This window comes from Enhydra lutris, unplaced genomic scaffold (genome assembly GCF_002288905.1).
Source record: "Enhydra lutris kenyoni isolate GAN:26980312 unplaced genomic scaffold, ASM228890v2 scaffoldscaffold21, whole genome shotgun sequence".
In the NCBI taxonomy this organism is placed as follows: domain Eukaryota; kingdom Metazoa; phylum Chordata; class Mammalia; order Carnivora; family Mustelidae; genus Enhydra; species Enhydra lutris.
In genome coordinates this window covers 13,450,165-13,467,409 of record NW_019154105.1, presented here as the reverse complement: position 1 = coordinate 13,467,409, position 17,245 = coordinate 13,450,165, and the positions used below count along the sequence as shown (strand labels likewise).

The 17,245-nt window shown below is 38.0% G+C and overlaps 1 protein-coding gene across 1 annotated transcript in view; it reads right to left on the bottom strand.

Annotated features, from left to right (window-relative positions):
• The window catches only part of LOC111149005 (centromere protein C), a 101,594-nt gene that overhangs the window by 45,192 nt on the left and 39,157 nt on the right, over positions 1–17,245 (bottom strand). Inside the window, exons 8-9 of the mRNA XM_022505880.1 lie at positions 14,662–15,185; positions 6,491–6,682 (exon numbers count right to left, since the gene is read on the bottom strand). Coding sequence (XP_022361588.1) covers positions 6,491–6,682; positions 14,662–15,185 — 716 coding nt within the window. The remainder of the gene's footprint in view (positions 1–6,490; positions 6,683–14,661; positions 15,186–17,245) is intronic.

Genomic DNA, 17,245 nt, shown 5'->3' with positions numbered 1-17,245 from the left:
GAGGGAGAAGCAGGCTCCCTGCTGAGCAAGGAGCCCGATGTGGGACTCGATCCCAGGACGCTGGGATCATGACCTGAGCCGAAGGCAGCAGCTTAACCCACTGAGCCACCCAGGCGTCCCTCATTTCTACATTCTTAATACCTCTCAAATCCACTTCTTTCAAGCTCTCCAGCCTATCACTGACCCTCGTCATTTAACTGGATTATTAAAGCTCCTCTTAGTCTCCCTTTCTCTAGCTTTGCTATTCTTCAATCCATTCTTCACACTGCTTCAAGAATCATCTTAGGAAAACACAAGTTGGCTCATGACAACCTTGCTAAAATCTTTTAGTGATTGAAACTATTGTCAATAATTTATTTCTACACCTAGAGTGTTTACTTCATTAATCAAAATTTTCAACATTTTCGGGGCGCCTGGGTGGCTCAGTGGGTTAAAGCCTCTGCCTTCGGCTCAGGTCATGATCCCAGGGTTCTGGGATCGAGCCCTGCATCAGGCTCTCTGCTCAGTGGGGAGCCTGCTTCCTCCTCCCTCTCTCTCTGCCTGCCTCTCTGCCTACTTGTGATCTCCATCTGTCAAATAAATAAATAAAATCTTTAAAAAAATTTTTTCAACATTCTCCTCCAAATAAACCAAAACCCAGCAATACTGAACTACCTGAACTACCTGCTTGTCTCTAAAGCACTGCTTCTTAAAAGGTTGGTCCTTAGACCAGAAGGATCAGCATCACTTGAGAATTTGTTTCAAATGCAAATTCTCAGGCTTTGCTTCCTGGGGACTAAATCAGAAGCTCTGAGTAGAGCCCAGTAATCTGTGTTTTAACAAGCCCTCCAAATAACTCTGACAAAACAATTTTTTTTAAAAAGATTTTATTTATTTATTTGACAGATGGAGATCACAAGTAGGCAGAGAGGCAGGCAGGGCGGGGGGGAGGAAGCGGGCTCCCCGCTGAGCTGAGAGCCCGATGCAAGACTCAATCCCAAGACCCTGGGATCATCACCTGAGCCAAAGGCAGAGGCTTCAACCCACTGAGCCACTCAGGCGCCCCTGATAAAACAATTTTTATTTTATTTTAATTCTTTTTTTTTAATTTATTTGACAGAAATCACAAGTAGGCAGAGAGGCAGGCAGAGAGAGAGGAAGGAAAGCAGGCTCCCTGCTGAGCAGAGAGCCCGATGCAGGGCTCGATCCCAGAACTCTGGGATCATGACCTGAGCCGAAAGCAGAGGCTTTAAACCACTGAGCCACCCAGATGCCCTGACAAAACAATTTTTAAAAGGTTAAACTCTCAGCTCCAGATCTCTGTACATGCTATTCTACTAGAAACATTCCATCCTTCCTCCTCACCCCACCCAGGCACTCAGTTGATTCCTAATTCATCCTTCAGGAAACTTTTCCTAATTCCCATACCTAAATTAAGTAGCTCTCTCTCAACGCATTAAAAATACTTATCACCCATCTAACTGTTTACTTATCTTTCTCTTCCAGCAGACTGACAATTCTTTGAGACCAACATTGCTCTTTTACCGATCTTCATATTCCCAAAAGCTAACACCATGGCCAGGACCATGGTGAAGCAATTTTTTCCAGTCTACTGAGATATAATTGACATATAACATTGTGTAAGTTTAGGGTACATAATGTAATAATTTTATATATGTATATATTGCAAAATGAATACCAAAGACAAATCCTTAAAAGTTTTCATCATTAAAAAAAAAAAATGGGGGCGCCTGAGTGGCTTAGTCATTAAGCATATGCCTTTGGCTCAGGTCCTGATCCCAGGGTCCTAGGATCGAGCCCCGCATCGAGCTCCCTGCTTCCCCTCTCCTAGTCCCCTTGTTTGTGTTCCCTCTCTCGCTGTGTCTCTCTGTGTCAAATAAATAAATAAATAAATAAATAAAATCTTTAAAAAAAAAAAAAAATCTAACTAGGGTAGGTAATTTGAGAAGGTGCTCACTTTCAGAGAGTCATACAGGGACTGAACCTGGACTCGCACAACCCCGAGACTAAGTGCCTCCTCAAATTTCTCATTCTATGTTACTCACTTGCCTCACTCTAGTACTGGCCCTAACACCATTCCTGCCTCACAGTGGGCACTCTATAAATGTTTCTCAATATACATGAAAAAGCAGTTAAGGCCAAACATCTACTATAAGCAGCATGGTTGCTTATTAGGGAAATAAACAATGCATCAACAGTCAGGAAACCTGGGTTCTACTGTTTTCCAGTTCTAGCACGAAGGTCTGTCACCTTAGGTTGCAAGTGATGCTGCTTTTTTGATCCTCAGACTTTCTTTTTCTAGCAGATGAAGGATTGTTTTAACTTTGAGATCTATAGCATTCTTCCATTTTTGTGACTCCCTACTTGATCAGAAACTCAACATCGGTTTTAAAACTGCTACAGAAGTTTTTTGGTAAGTCTCAGAGTTCTAGAAAACTTATCCAGGCTTTGTAAGATTTTTATTTACCTGTATATACACTCATCTGCTCTAGTACAGTTTCAGGCACCTGGGGCAGAAAGGTGAGTTCCTCAGAGCAGTTACAGTAGTAGATAATATTTTATATAGTAACTACATGCCTGAGTCCTTTAATGAGGTAGAAGAATTTGTAATCATGTTACAGAATAAGAAACTGAACAAAATATCTTGCCCAAAGTGGAGAAATCATAATTTAAACTCAGATCTAAGTCCAAAATTCAAGGAAGGCTGCAACAGAATATTTCTTTCTACTATCAATCAAGGATCCCAATGATTCAAAAATTCACAACAAGGCCTCAGATGTAGTGCCATATTTGTTCTACTCTCACTTGTTGACCTAAATACCACAAAGTCAACAGTATCCGTATATGTAAATGTTATCTTATCTACCATCTTTTCATGATTAACCACCTTTAAAAGATCAAAAATGTTCCAAAACAATGAATATTTCATATTGTACAGAAAAAAGTTGGCATAGCAGACCTAAGAATGTTATCCTTAGAAAGACCTGCTTGCAAAGTTAGTCCTTGGCTAGCATTTGGGAACTTTAATTTCGGAGGGTTCCCATCATTTCCTAACTGATAAATGTGGGTTAGTATGCCTAAACTGCTTTGAAAGAAATATGATTTATGTCAAATACTTTCCTTCAGGGAGTCTGGAATTTTAGTACTTGCTAGGTAGAAGGTGCCTAAGTAACCACCTCAGTAAAAATCTTGGGTACTAAATCTCTAATGTGCTTCCCTAGTAGATAACATTTCATACATCTATCATAGTATTCGTTGCCAAAAGAACTAAGTGCCTCTGGTATGAATCCTTTGAGAGAGGACTCCTTCAGACTTTGCCCATGTACTTTTTCTCTGATTTTGCTTTGTATCCTCTTGCTGTAAAGAAACTTCAGACTTCCATTATCACTGATCTCACATCACTTTCACTTGATGGCCCTGTTTACTACTTCACTGAGAAAACAAAAAACTCAGAGTACATATTCATCTTCTCACCATCAATTTGACCAACCTACTTCCATCTGTGTACTGCAAAACAGCCCCCTCCTTACCTATTCAAGGACTGCGATCCTATATTTATGCTCTAACTTTCTAGGAAGTTGGGGGTTTTGTTTGTTTTTTTCATTCAAGAGTCTTTTTTAAGTTTTTATTTAGTAGGGGCACCTGGGTGGCTCTGTCAGTTAAGCATCTGCCTTCATCGCAGGTCATGATCCCAGAGTCCTGGGACAGAGCCCCAGATGGGGCTTCCTGCCCAGCAGGGAGCCTGCTTCTCCCTCTTCCCCTACCCCCTGCTTGTGCTCTCTCTCACTCTCAAATAAATAAATGGAATCTTTAAAAAAAAAATCCAGTTAGTTAATATACAATATATTAGTTCAAGTGTACAATATAGTAATTCAACACTTCCATACATCACCCAGTGCTCATCATGACAGGAGCACTCCTTAATCCCCATCACATATTTAACCTGTCTCACTACCAACCTTCCTTCTGGTAACAGTTTGTTCTCTATAATTAAGAGTCTGTTTCTTGGTTTGCGTACCTCTGTTTTTTCCCCTTTGCTCACTGTTTTGTTTAAATTCCATGTATGAGTGAAATCATATGGTATTTGTCTTTCCGACTGACATATTTCACCTAGCATAATGCACTCTAGTTCCATCCATGTCATTGCAGATGACAAGATTTCATTCTTTTTTATGGCTGAGTAATACTCTGTTGTGTATACATATACCACATATTCTTTATCCATTCATCCACTGATGGAGACTTGGGCTATTGCCCTAACTTGGCTACTGTAGATAATGCTGCTATAAACATCAGGGTGCATGTATCCCTCTGAATTAGTATCTCTATACTGGCTAAATACCTAGTAGTAGAATTGCTGGATCACAGCAATTTTTAACTTTTTGAGGAAACTCCATACTGTTTTCCATTCTGGCTGTACCAGTCTGCATTCCCACCAATAGTACAAGAGGGTTCTCCTTTCTCCACATTCTATGATGCTATTTTAAATGAGCAGATAAACCAATATAACATCTTATAGATCTCACACACACACATACACGCCCCCCACCCTCGACCCATCTTTATGCTCCCTTATTTTTTTTTTTAAAGATTTTATTTATTTGACAGAGAGAGACCACAAGTAGGCAGAGAGGCAAGCAGAGAGAGAGAGAGAGGGAGGAGGAAGCAGGCTCCCTGCCTAGCAGAGAGCCCAATGCGGGACTCGATCCCAGGACCCTGAGATCATGACCTGAGCTGAAGGCAGAGGCTTAACCCACTGAGCCACCCAGGCAGCCCTATGCTCCCTTATCTTACTATCTTTCCTTCCGCACCTCCTACTCTTGAAACCACTTCAATCAGGCTTTTGAACTGATCATTCCACAAAAACCATTTCTATAAAAGTGACCTACAACCTCCACGTAGCCAAAATTATATTGTCAGTCCTTAACTCTCATCTACCTCAAGCCATCAGTAGTATTTTAAACGAGCTCATCACTCAATCCTTAAAATGCTTTCATTACTTTGCTTTCCTAACCCTAAGTTCACTTCATTTTCTTTAACCTTACTAAATGTTCCTGTTTAGTTTCTTTTGGTGGATCTTCCTTCCCATCTTGACTCCTAGTACTGGAATCTCCCAGTTCTCAGACCTGAGCTTTCTTTCTTTTCTAGGTTTAGTCTATCACTAGGTGATTTCAGGTAGTCCTAAAGTTTTAAATATCATCCATATACTGATAAGTCCCTATTTATATGGCCTCCCAAATATTTCCCCCTAACTTTAAACTCATTTACCAGGCAACTTCCTCAATGTACCTACTTTGATATCTAATTAATTTCTTACAACCCGAAATCTTGACATCCTTCCCAAATCTGCTTCTTTCATACTTTTCCCTCATCTCAGTAAATAGTAGAGCTCCCTTATTCTATTTGTTCAGGAAAAAAAAAAAAATCTGAGTCATCCTAGACTCCTGGTTCTCTCTAACGCCAATCTGTTAATACCAAATCCAACCACTTTTCTTCTCTTCCCTCCAACAATCTCTGTCCATGTCCTAGTTTCCTCTCTATCTAGCAGTAAAAATAATTCTTTTAGGAGTGCCTGGGTGGATCAATTGCTTGAGCATCTGCCTTTGGCTCAGGTTATGATCCCGGAGCCTCAGGATCTAGCCCCTGCGTCAAGCTCCCTGCTCAGTGGGGAATCTGCTTCTCCCTCTGACCCTCACCCCACTAGAGGTCTCTCTCACTCTCTCTCAATGAATAAATAAAATCTTTTTTAAAAGTGTCTCAATATTAAAAAAAAAAAAAAAAAGAATAATTCTTTTAAAAGAGGACTCAAGTCACTTTGACTTGATTAAAATCTTACTTAAAATATTTCAGTAGTCTTCCAATACACTTCATCTAAACTCTCTATCACAGCCTCCCTCTCTGACTTGATCTCTCCTGGCTTACTCATCTTTAGCCAGACTGGCCTTCCTAAATTCCTCAAACAGCCAAGTATGCTCCATTAGCACCTTTACAAATATATTCAAATAACATTCCCTTGGTCTGAAATGTTACGCACCATATTATCTGTCTGGTTCCCCTCTTCTGAGATATGTGCTCTGAAAAATCAAAATGGACTCTTACTACTACCTTTTATAAAAACACTATTCTTCTTATCCACGCCTACTTCTGCCATCTACTTCCCATCTCTATCTCTTATCTGCTTTATTTTTCTTTAATGCCTATCACAGCATGACTTATACACTTCTATTGCTGGTCTTCCTCCACTCAAATCTAAGTCCCATGAGAGCAGGGGGTTTGTTTTTCCAGTTATATGCCCTATATCTAGACTATAGTGTATAGTAGAGCCTAATATCTTCACACTTAACTGATCTGATATTTCTATTAACAACCCAATTTAACTTCATCCTCATTAGATTTTCTGTGGAAAATGGAAGCATAAATCAAACATAAAGCCTCTTACAGAATGACTTTTTGGAGCTCTCAATGAACATCATTTAAATAAAATACTTACTCTGTTCGGACTTTACCACCCACCAATTAGATGGACGCCTGGAAATTCTTCGACTTCTTGTAATAGTTGAAGTCACTTCGTCAGGTACAAGTTTATTCTTTTTGGACCCACTGGGAAAATGTTTCTTTTTATATTCCTTATCTTTTTTCTGATTCTCTGTATAAGGAACATTGGTGCTATTTTTCTTGCTTCCTAAATTAAAGAAAACCATAAAGAACAATTTACAATCTATGGAACCAAAGAGTTTTCAGAAAATCACAATAGGTTAAAAAAAAACTATCAATTATGTCTTAAATTTATTCTGTGGGCTTCTTTCATCTTTTTTTTTTTAAGCCAAATCTTCTCAATAAGATCTGTTTCTGTAAGTTAAATATAAACTTTTCACACTGCTTGATACCATACACTTCTGAGCCAAAAAAATGGTACACTCTGAAAAGGAAAAATATATGGCTTCTTCAAACTACTTACCAATGTCCCAAGTTAAAAAAAAAAAAAAAAAAAAAAAAAAAACTACTTCTTTTCTGTTTTGAATTAAGTCATTATTTTGTCAATTTAATTTTTGAAGGAGGAGATTTTAAAGTGAGGTTTCAATAAAGAGGTATTCTTATATGTAGGAAAAGCATTATTTTTGTAAAGAGAAAAGAGAATGAAAATAAACAATGAATATGGCAAGCAATACATAGCTGATGAAAAGGTCTGGTGTCAGTAGTAACCTCATTTCACTACCACGACAAATAGGTAAGAAAAGAATCTAACAGAAGGGTAAAATCAATTGTAGTTTTGGTTTTTGTGGCTGACAACCAGAAAAATCAGAGAAATACACAATATTTCAATATAAATATTACAGTTAAGAAGGGCACAATGACCAAAATGGAAAATTTCTTTTTCTCAGAAATAGGTTTAGGGACGCCTGGGTGGCACAGTTGGTTGGGCGGCTGCCTTCGGCTCAGGTCATGATCTCAGTGTCCTGGGATCGAGTCCCACATCGGGCTCCTTGCTCAGCAGGGAGTCTGCTTCTCCCTCTGCCCCTGCCTGCCACTCTATCTGCCTGTGCTCACTCCCTCTGACAAATACATAAATAAAATCTTAAAAAAAAAAAAAAAAAAGAAATAGGTTTAAAATAGTAGGTGTGAGTAGACAGAATGGAAAACTTTCTTGATCATCAAATAAATCAAGAAACCATCATTTATTAAGTAACTGAGACAAAGATTTCTGGTCCAAAGAAGGAATTACACTCATATCAAGTAGGAAATACTCATGGACTAAATAAACTACATAACAGTATGTAAGATTGAGCAGGTATTATATATAATCACATAATTAAATATGAAACTATACAGAACTTTTTAAAAAGATGAAAGGAGAACATAATACAGGTTGAAATCTGAAAATACAGGAAATACAAGCCCAGTCTTTCACTAAGAAGGTAAATTTGGGGAAATAATTCAGATGGAGATGATATCTAAAGCAAAAGAATAATTTTCTCAAGGTATGACTATAAAGGAAGAGCAAAGAGTAAATTATTAAACTTGGGGAATATGGAAAGAATCACCAAAATTTATAGATTAAGTGAGGAAAATTAGTAAAGACACAGAAGGAAATCAAACAAAGAAAAAATAGGGAGAATCAGAATAGTATAGCATCAGAAATTAGACAGTGTTTAATTGGGCTATAATGAAAACTACATCTTGTCATCTTTACTATATGTAGCATATAACATTGTGTTTGGCACATATGCTTGAAATAAGAATACAGGGTGAAGCCAATGTTACAGCAGGCATTGAAATTGGCAGAAGTACTTCCAGCATGAGTTATTTTAGACAGGATCCAAGTTTTGATACGCCAAATACACTTCACAGATCATCTATATCAGCATCACCTAGGAGAGACTATTTAGAAATACAGAATCTTGAGGTGCCTAGGTGGTTCAGTTGGTTAAACATCCCAACTCTCAATTTCGGCTTAGGTCATGATCTCAGGATCATGAGCTCAAACCCAGCGTCAGGCCCATGCTCAGTGGGGAGTCTGCGTGTCCCTCCCCCTCTCTCTGCTTCCTCTATTTCTCTCTTTCAAATAATCTTCCAAAAAAAAAAAAAAAGAATGAAAGAAAGAATCTTGGGGGCGCCTGGGTGGCTCAGTGGGTTAAGCCGCTGCCTTCGGCTCAGGTCATGATCTCAGGGTCCTGGGATCGAGTCCCGCGTCGGGCTCTCTGCTCGGCAGGGAGCCTGCTTCCCTCTCTCTCTCTCTCTCTCTGCCTGACTCTCCGTCTGCTTGTGATCTCTCTCTGTCAAATAAATAAATAAAATCTTAAAAAAAAAAAAAGAATGAATCTTGGGTCCCATCTGAGATCTACTAACCCAGTTTATGAATCAAAATGTTAAGAAAATCCTCAGGGAATTCAAATGCATATGCAAGTTTGAAAAGCACTGTTCTGCTGTTTTAGCCATTCTCCCAGTTAAATGTGATTGAGAAGTAGAGAGATAGAAAACAAGCCAAATTATGTCAAGATCCCTTACAGCAGAGTAACTCTGAGTCCAGTTTGACAATAAGCTACAGGATTTGGCAACTCTGAATTTGAGACAAAGAGAATGATTTATGCTTATAAAAGGAGTAAAAGAAAAATATTAGCCTTAATGATCTGAACCAGGCACAAAAAAAGTTGATGAAAAAGGAAAGAATATACTTTACCAATACTGTGCTTAATACGAGAATCAACCAATATGCTAGAAGTGATAAGAATGGGAGATATTAGAAGAGCCACAACAGAAAACAAAATCTTGACAGTGAAGAATATATCTGAGGGAATGGATATAGAAAATAATAAAGGGTCAGTTTACAAAACACTAAAGCAAAGACAGAGAACTTTCAACATGGTTGCCACTGATGAGTGGGTATAAGGAATCACCTGTAAAACTGCAAGATTCCTCACCAGTGAGCAGCATTTTCAGGCCTCCTATTTGTCCACCCTTGTGTCTTTTCTCCAACTCCTTTTCCTCTATTTCCCCCTTTTTCTTTCCTCTTATCAAAAGTATCCTTAGGAACTTTTTTTTTTTTTAAATAAAGATTTTATTTATTTATTTATTTGAGAGAGAGAACAGGGGGATCAGCAGAGAGGGAAAAGCAGGCTCCCCAGTGAGCAAGGAGCTCAATGTGGCACTCAATCCCAGGACCCCAGGTCCATGACTTGAGCTGAAGGCAGGCGCTTAACTGACTGAGCCACCCAAGCGCCCCCTCAGAAACTGTTCTAACAAGTGAGAGGTGCTCATGATGACATAAGTTGCCCATGTTCATAAATAAACTTAAAAAAAAAAAATCAGTGTGAACAATGATTTAGGGAAAAAGAATCTAAGGAAGAAAATGCTATCATGAAAGACTTATTCAGACAGTGACATAGAAATCATACAAATTCAAAAACAAACCAATTAATTATTCTAGAAACTAATTCCAGATCAGGGAAGATCAGAAACTGAATGACAAACAACTTAGAAAACTAATAAACAAGAACACATGCAGAAGGTATGAACAGATGGTAATGTGAAAAGAGATGACTTAGAACTGAGCAGACATATTTTCCTAAGTAGGGCAATGGCCAGAAAAAGAGGTGACTTAGAAGTGATACATTTCTAGGGCGCCTGGGTGGCTCAGTGGGTTAAAGCCTCTGCCTTCGGCTCAGGTTGTGATCCCAGGGTCCTGGGATCAAGCCCCACATCGGGCTCTCTGCTCAGCAGGGAGTCTGCTTCCCTTCTCTCTCTCTCTCTCTCTCTCTCTCTCTCTCTGCCTGCCTCTCCGTCTACTTGTGATCTGTCATATAAATAAATAAAATCTTTAAAAAATAAATAAATAAATAAATAAAATCTTTATTTTAAAAAAAAGGCAATACATTTCTATTACTGTGGGAAATTTGCATATTTACATGTAAAGGAGTATCATTTTGAAGGTGGGACATCTTTTAATAAACAGCAAAATTATTCACCCAAAACACAGTAATACTTCTGTCATTAATAATAATGTATTCCAATGACACAAAGAGATAACTGCTAAGGCTAAGATCTAAGGGATACTTTAGGAATAGAACAGATATAGTTCCTGTTCTCATGGAACTTTCAGTCTAACTGCCAGAAGGAGAGATGGAAATTTAGCAAGTAATTATATGTTTGATAAAACAAAAAGGATGCTATTGGAGCCTATGTAGGAACATGCTGGGATAGGGAGTAATAATCAAGTAAAATGATATTTAAACTGAGTACAAAGTTTGGTAGGGGACAGAGTACATTTAGGAAAAATTTTCTAAGCAAAAGTTACAGCACTTTAAAAGACCCACAGTAGGGGCGCCTGGGTGGCTCAGTGGGTTGAAGCCTCTGCCTTCAGCTCAGGTCACGATCCCAGGATCGAGCCCTGCATCGGGCTCTCTGCTCAGCAGGGAGCCTGCTTCCTCCTCTCTCTCTGCCTGCTTCTCTGTGATCTCCGTCTGTCAAATAAATAAATAAAATCTTAAAAAAAAAAAAAAAAAAAAAGGCCTACAGTTGAGATAGTAGTCTGCTCATGAACTGGAAGAAATTCATTATAAAGTAACCCAGGAGGGGCGCCTGGGTGGCTCAGTGGGTTAAGCCGCTGCCTTTGGCTCAGGTCATGATCTCAGGGTCCTAGGATCGAGTCCCACATCGGGCTCTCTGCTCAACAGGGAGCCTGCTTCCCCCCCTCTCTCTCTCTCTCTGCCTGCCTCTCCATCTACTTGTGATCTCTCTCTGTCAAATAAATAAATAAAATCTAAAAAAAAAAAAAAAAAAAAAAGTAACCCAGGAGATGAACCTGGAGAGTAGAGAGAAGACAGAGGGCATACTGCTAAAATAATCTAAGAAACAAATGACTCTAAGTTGGCTAAGGAGAACAGCAAGAGGAAAGGAGAGAAGTAAAAGATATGGAAGTCAAACTTTATACAGGTTGCTGAAGGAAAGAGGAGTCAAAGATGACCCAGGTATCTTTCCTGAGCTACTAAATTTATTATGGCCCCATTTATAAAGATAGGAAAACTAAAGAAGGAGCAAGTTTGGAAGAATTTATTAGTTTCTAAATCATCTAGTTTGAGAAGCCTAAGAGATAGGAGAAGTGGAAGAGTCTACTGCTTCAACGTAAGTCATTAGCTTTGGCATTACGAATTAGTCAAGTGCCTTTTAATTTAAAGAAAAAATACCTTCATAGTAAGAATATCTTTGGAATTAAGTTATTTTCATATTATTAGTCTTTGAACTGAGATGGTTAGTGGAATAATATCCTTCCAAAAATGTACTCACCCTAATCCACAAAATCTGTGAAAATGTTATCTTATATGGCAAGAGACTTTGCATATGTGACTAAATAAACCTTAAAATTGGGAGATTACCCTGGGTTATTTAGGCTGGTCCAATCTAATTATATGTGTTCTTAAAAGCGGTGGTCAGAATGACAGGACAAAGGAAGAAGAGGCAAAAGAATTTGGAAATATAAGAAACCTGGTATTGCTGGCTTTGAAGATGAAAGAAGGAAACCATGATTCAAGGATATAAACAACTTCAAGAGGCTGGAAAAGACAAGGAAACATATACTCTCCTAGAATTACCAGAAAGAAAAGCAACCTTGTCAATATATTGATTTTAGCTCAGCAAGATCTATTTCAGACTTGTGACCCACAGAACTGTAAGATAATAAATGTGTGTTGTTTTAAGTCACTAAGTATGTGGTAATCTGTCATGACAGTGATGGAAAATTAATACAATTAGTAATTAATCAGACATTACATTCACTAACCAATCTAGATAAAGAATTTATCTGAATATCAATGTGAAGAATCTGGCAGGTACTTAATGTTTAACATTTATAATTAAACAGTATCCTTCAAGTATACTTTTTTTTTTTTTTAAGATTTTATTTATTATTTGACAGAGATCACAGTTAGGCAGAGAAGCAGGCAGAGAGAGAGAGGAGGAAGCAGGCTCCCCACTGAGCAGAGAGCTCGATGCTCAATCCCAGGACCCTGGGATCATGATCTGAGCTGAAGGCAGAGGCTTTAACCCACTGAGCCACCCAGGCGCCCCATACTTTCTTGATATAATGTTTTTTCCTAAGAAGACAAATCAAAATTTTGTACCTTCAAATCTTATGAATTAATATTCTATGTAAAGGACTAATTAAAAAAAAAATAACTTCCCTATAACTTCAGTTTAGTCAGATTCTTTATATTTCTTAAAATAGCCAGCCGCTAATGAGAAAGTGAAGGAAGTTGAAAGAGGGAGAGAAGGAAAGAAGAGAGAAAGAAATTCAATAAAAATAATATGGGGGGGTGCACCTGGGTGGCTTAGTTGTTTAAGTATCTGCTTTCTGCTCATGTTATGATCCCAGAGTCCTGGGATCAAGCTCAGCTCTGCGCCAGGCTCCCTGCTCAGTGAGGGATCTGCATATCCCTTTCCCTCTGTCCCCCACCCCACTTGTACTCTCTCTCTTTCAAATAAATAAAAATCTTTTTAAAAAATAATAATATGGGATATGTCAGACATTTACAAGAGAGGTCTGCAAAATAGAAAAGGTGGATACACAAAGGTACAAACAGACAAAACTGAAATCTGACAACTATTATTTCAGGTGATATAAAGTCTATGTTTAGATTATACAAAAAGAAAGCTAAAATAATTCAACAAGTAAACTTAAAGTAGAATTTCCTTTCATAAAAACTAGCTTAAATACTGTGCTTTAATATATACTCTTTCTCCCTTCTGTATCAGCAATATTATAGTATAGTATAGTCATCTAGGACCTCCAGGTACAAATACAATTCCGGTGAAGAGAGTTTTCTGGTTAGCTAATAGTTTTTTCAAATCAGCATCGAAAACATTTTCACTTATTTCAAAACTTCTTGATAGTGCTGAAGAAATATAATGAGGGGACAGATCCTGAGCCAATATTTTTTAACCTTGAGTATTATCGCCTAACTTATAGGGCTGTCAAGAAGGATTAAATTGTATTTTGTACACATAAAGTGTATAATACATTTGTTAAGTGTTTTCTACTCCATTAACTATTCTAAAGAAATTCTATAAGAATAACTACCTCTTCTATTACTTTAAAAAAAGTGGTAGGGGCGCCTGGGTGGCTCAGTGGGTTAAAGCCTCTGCCTTCGGCTCAGGTCATGATCTCAGGGTCCTGGGATCGAGCCCCGCATCAGGCTCTCTGCTCAGCAGGGAGCCTGCTTCCCTCTCTCTCTCTCTGCCTGCCTCTCTGCCTACTTGTGATCTCTGTCTGTCAAATAAATAAATAAAATCTTTTAAAAAAAAAAAGTGGTATAAAAAACATAAATGAATCTTTTCTTCATGACAGTGTCATCATTACAAACCTCAATCACTACAAAATGATTACATAAAGAGGGCAGCCATACTCCAAGCTTGTCTGAGACAATCCCAGTTTATGCTTCCTATCCTGACAGCCCCTCTCATTCTCAAGTGTCCCAGTTTGGAAGATAAATACTACAGTGGTCCAAGATAAAAAGATCTATTGAGATACTACTTGGATAACTGTTCTCTGTAATTCTATTATCATCCCGTGAATATATGTTTATATCTCCTAGTCTACAGACACTACTACATTGATTTTTTTTAATGGTGATAACTGTTTTAGTTACCTTTGTAATTTCAGTGTCCAATACAGTGTATGGCAATTTACTGAATGTTAGATAAATAAGTAAATGATAGAAAAGAAGAGTATGAAGTTTTATCCTATAAGAAATAGCTCCATACTATCTTAGGGTTTTCTTTCCCCAGTTTATATTTTAATAAAACTCAAAGAATATATGATGTTGTCTTATTCATATTCTGGTAACCATCTGCTTTATAAGCCTTTTTCCCTTCACTTTTTCCTTTATATATGCTGCCATCTTAGAAGCTACACAAAACTCAAGTGACTCAGAATTGAATTACATGTAAAACAGAGATACTAGAAAAGAGCTTATAGATTTAGGTTTACTTTGCCTACTTCCCAAAGCTAAATAGAAATATTACAAGAACATGAAGTGGTAGGATAATATTCACAGGTATACTTAATGCAAAAAACTTACACACAGGCAGCATCTGTTTTTTGGGAAATATCAGTATTTATCATCTCTTCACACTCTTCTGTATTTCTGTCTGAATATCTCTGTAACTTACCTTGGGTGATATGTGACATATTTGTATTTTTTTCTTTAGACTGAGCCACATCAACCTGTTCTTCAGGTACATTGTCCTTAAATTTTCTTCTCTGTTTTTGTTTTATAGTCTTTTTCTTTCCAGATGATTTTTCTGCATTCTCATTATACATTTCATATTTTGTAGATCCATAATGATTTTCCAGTTCATTTGCCAAAGCAGACCCCTTACCCAGTCTTTTTTGTTCAGAAGGCTGAGATTTCTCTACTGGGTAAGCTGTGTCAGAATGTCTGTCACTTGTCAAATTTGCAGGTGATACACTGTGATGTTTTTCTCTTGACTTCTTACTTTGAAGGAGTGCAGAGTTCTCTGCAGGGTTTACTGTGCATTGTTTCAGAGGCCCAGCCTTTCTGGGTATAGTAATCCAAGATCGACTGGCAAAACTTCTTTCTGATTCATCAATTATAAATTCATCCTCTAACAAATTCACATCATTTGAAGGAGATGAGTGAAGGGGAGCAGTTGCTATATGCCTAACAATAGGACTAAAACAGGATGTTATAATAAATAATAGCTCAAAAAATTAAGTTTTTACCTTTGCTTTGTGAAGACCATAATCTATACAGGAAATAAAATCTATGTATCTTTTATTTTTTTATTTTTAAGATTTTATTTATTTATTCAACAGAGAGAGATAGCGAAAGAGGGAACACAAGCATGAGAGAGCTGGAGAGGGAGAAGCAGGCTTCCTGCCAAGCAGGGAGCCCGATGCAGGGCTTGATCCCAGGATGCTAGGATCACGACCTGAGCTGAAAGCAGCCACTTATGATTGAGCCACCCGGGCGCCCCTATGTGTATATATATATATTCTTTATTTCTTTTCAGCATAACAGAATCCATTGTTTATGCACCACACCCAGCGCTCCATGCAATACGCGCCCCCCATAATACCCACCACCTGGTTCCCCCAACCTCCCACCCCCCGCCCCTTCAAAACCCTCAGATTGCTTTTCAGAGTCCATAGTCTCTCATGGTTCATCTCTTCTTCCAATTTCCCTCAACTCCCACTCTCCCCTATGTATATTTTAAAGAACAAAACACACCTCAATTTTCCCTTACCCTTGAAAATCCTCTTTTACACTTCTATAATACCTGATTACACTCATTTATAACACTAATGAAATCTGAATTGAATCTCAATTTAAATTTAGAGTTGGAAGCCTAGACATCAACTAATTTAATGCTCCCCCCAACCCATTTTATATACTGAACAGTTAAAACTCAGAAATGTGTGGGGCGCCTGGGTGGCTCAGTGGGTTAAGCCTCTGCCTTTGGCTTGGGTCATGACCCCAGGGTCCTGGGATGGAGCCCCGCATTGGGCTTTCTGCTCGGCAGGGAGCCTGCTTCCCCCTCTGTCTGCCTACTTGTGATCTTTGGATGTCAAATAAATAAATAAATAATCTTTACAAGAAGGAAAAAAACAACTCAGAAATGTGTTAAACAAAGCCCAGACACATTGACAGACAGTTCAAAAATGCATGCCGTTATTATATATAATGTTATACTAATTTTATGTATGAATGGATGCATAGCTGTCTCTTGGGGGCCAGATGTCTTCACATTCAAGACAAGATTATTTTCAAGACATCTTCAAGTCTAATATTCTAAGAAAACACTACTAAATTATGCACTAAATTATATTATGTAAAAATTATTCCAAGTTTGAATAATTCACATACTTTTCAAATAAGTTTTAATACTGCAATCATGGTACAGAAATAAATGGAACATATCGAGAAAGGCAGGCAAATTGGGATTAAACAGCATCTCTTCCAATTAGTTGGGAAAGCTTTCTAGAGAAGGAAGAATTATTTAAAGGATAGTAATCTGATGGACTCTTTTCTATTTCCTTCCTTTTTATAACAGCCTCAAGCAAACCACATATTGAAGTGAGATATGCATAAATAAAACCTTAGGGTAAACAACCAAACTCTGAAGCTAGCATATGCACTCCTGTTTCTGCCTTTCCCACCTGAGTATGGATGTTTAACCATCACTGTGTCTGCTTTTTCTATGTTTTCACTAATAAAATATACCAAAAAATTATGAATTGAAAACACCTTCCCTACTTAACTAATCTCAAGCCCCTGATAATTCTTATAATGTAAAACAGTATACATACATACACATACACACACGTGTGTGTTGCTGGTAAGAAACTATACTCTCCTTACAGTTAGGCATAATTTCAATTAAAATTTGCACCAATTAAGATTAACTTTTAGGGATACCTGGGTGGCTCAGTTGGTTAGGCAGCTGCCTTCGGCTCAGGTCATGATCCCAGTGTCCTGGGATCGAGTCCCGTATAGGGCTCCTTGCTCCACAGGGAGCCTGCTTCTCCCTCTGCCTCGGCTGCCACTCTCCCTGCCTGTGCTCTCTCTTTCTCTCTCTGACAAATAAATAAATAAAAATCTTAAAAAAAAATAAAATAAAAAATAAAAAAATAAAAAAAAATAAATAAAAAGATTAACTTTTAGTTAAATTGTATGTATGTGTGGGGGTGCCTGGGTGGCTCAGTGGGTGAAAGCCTCTGCCTCCGGCTCAG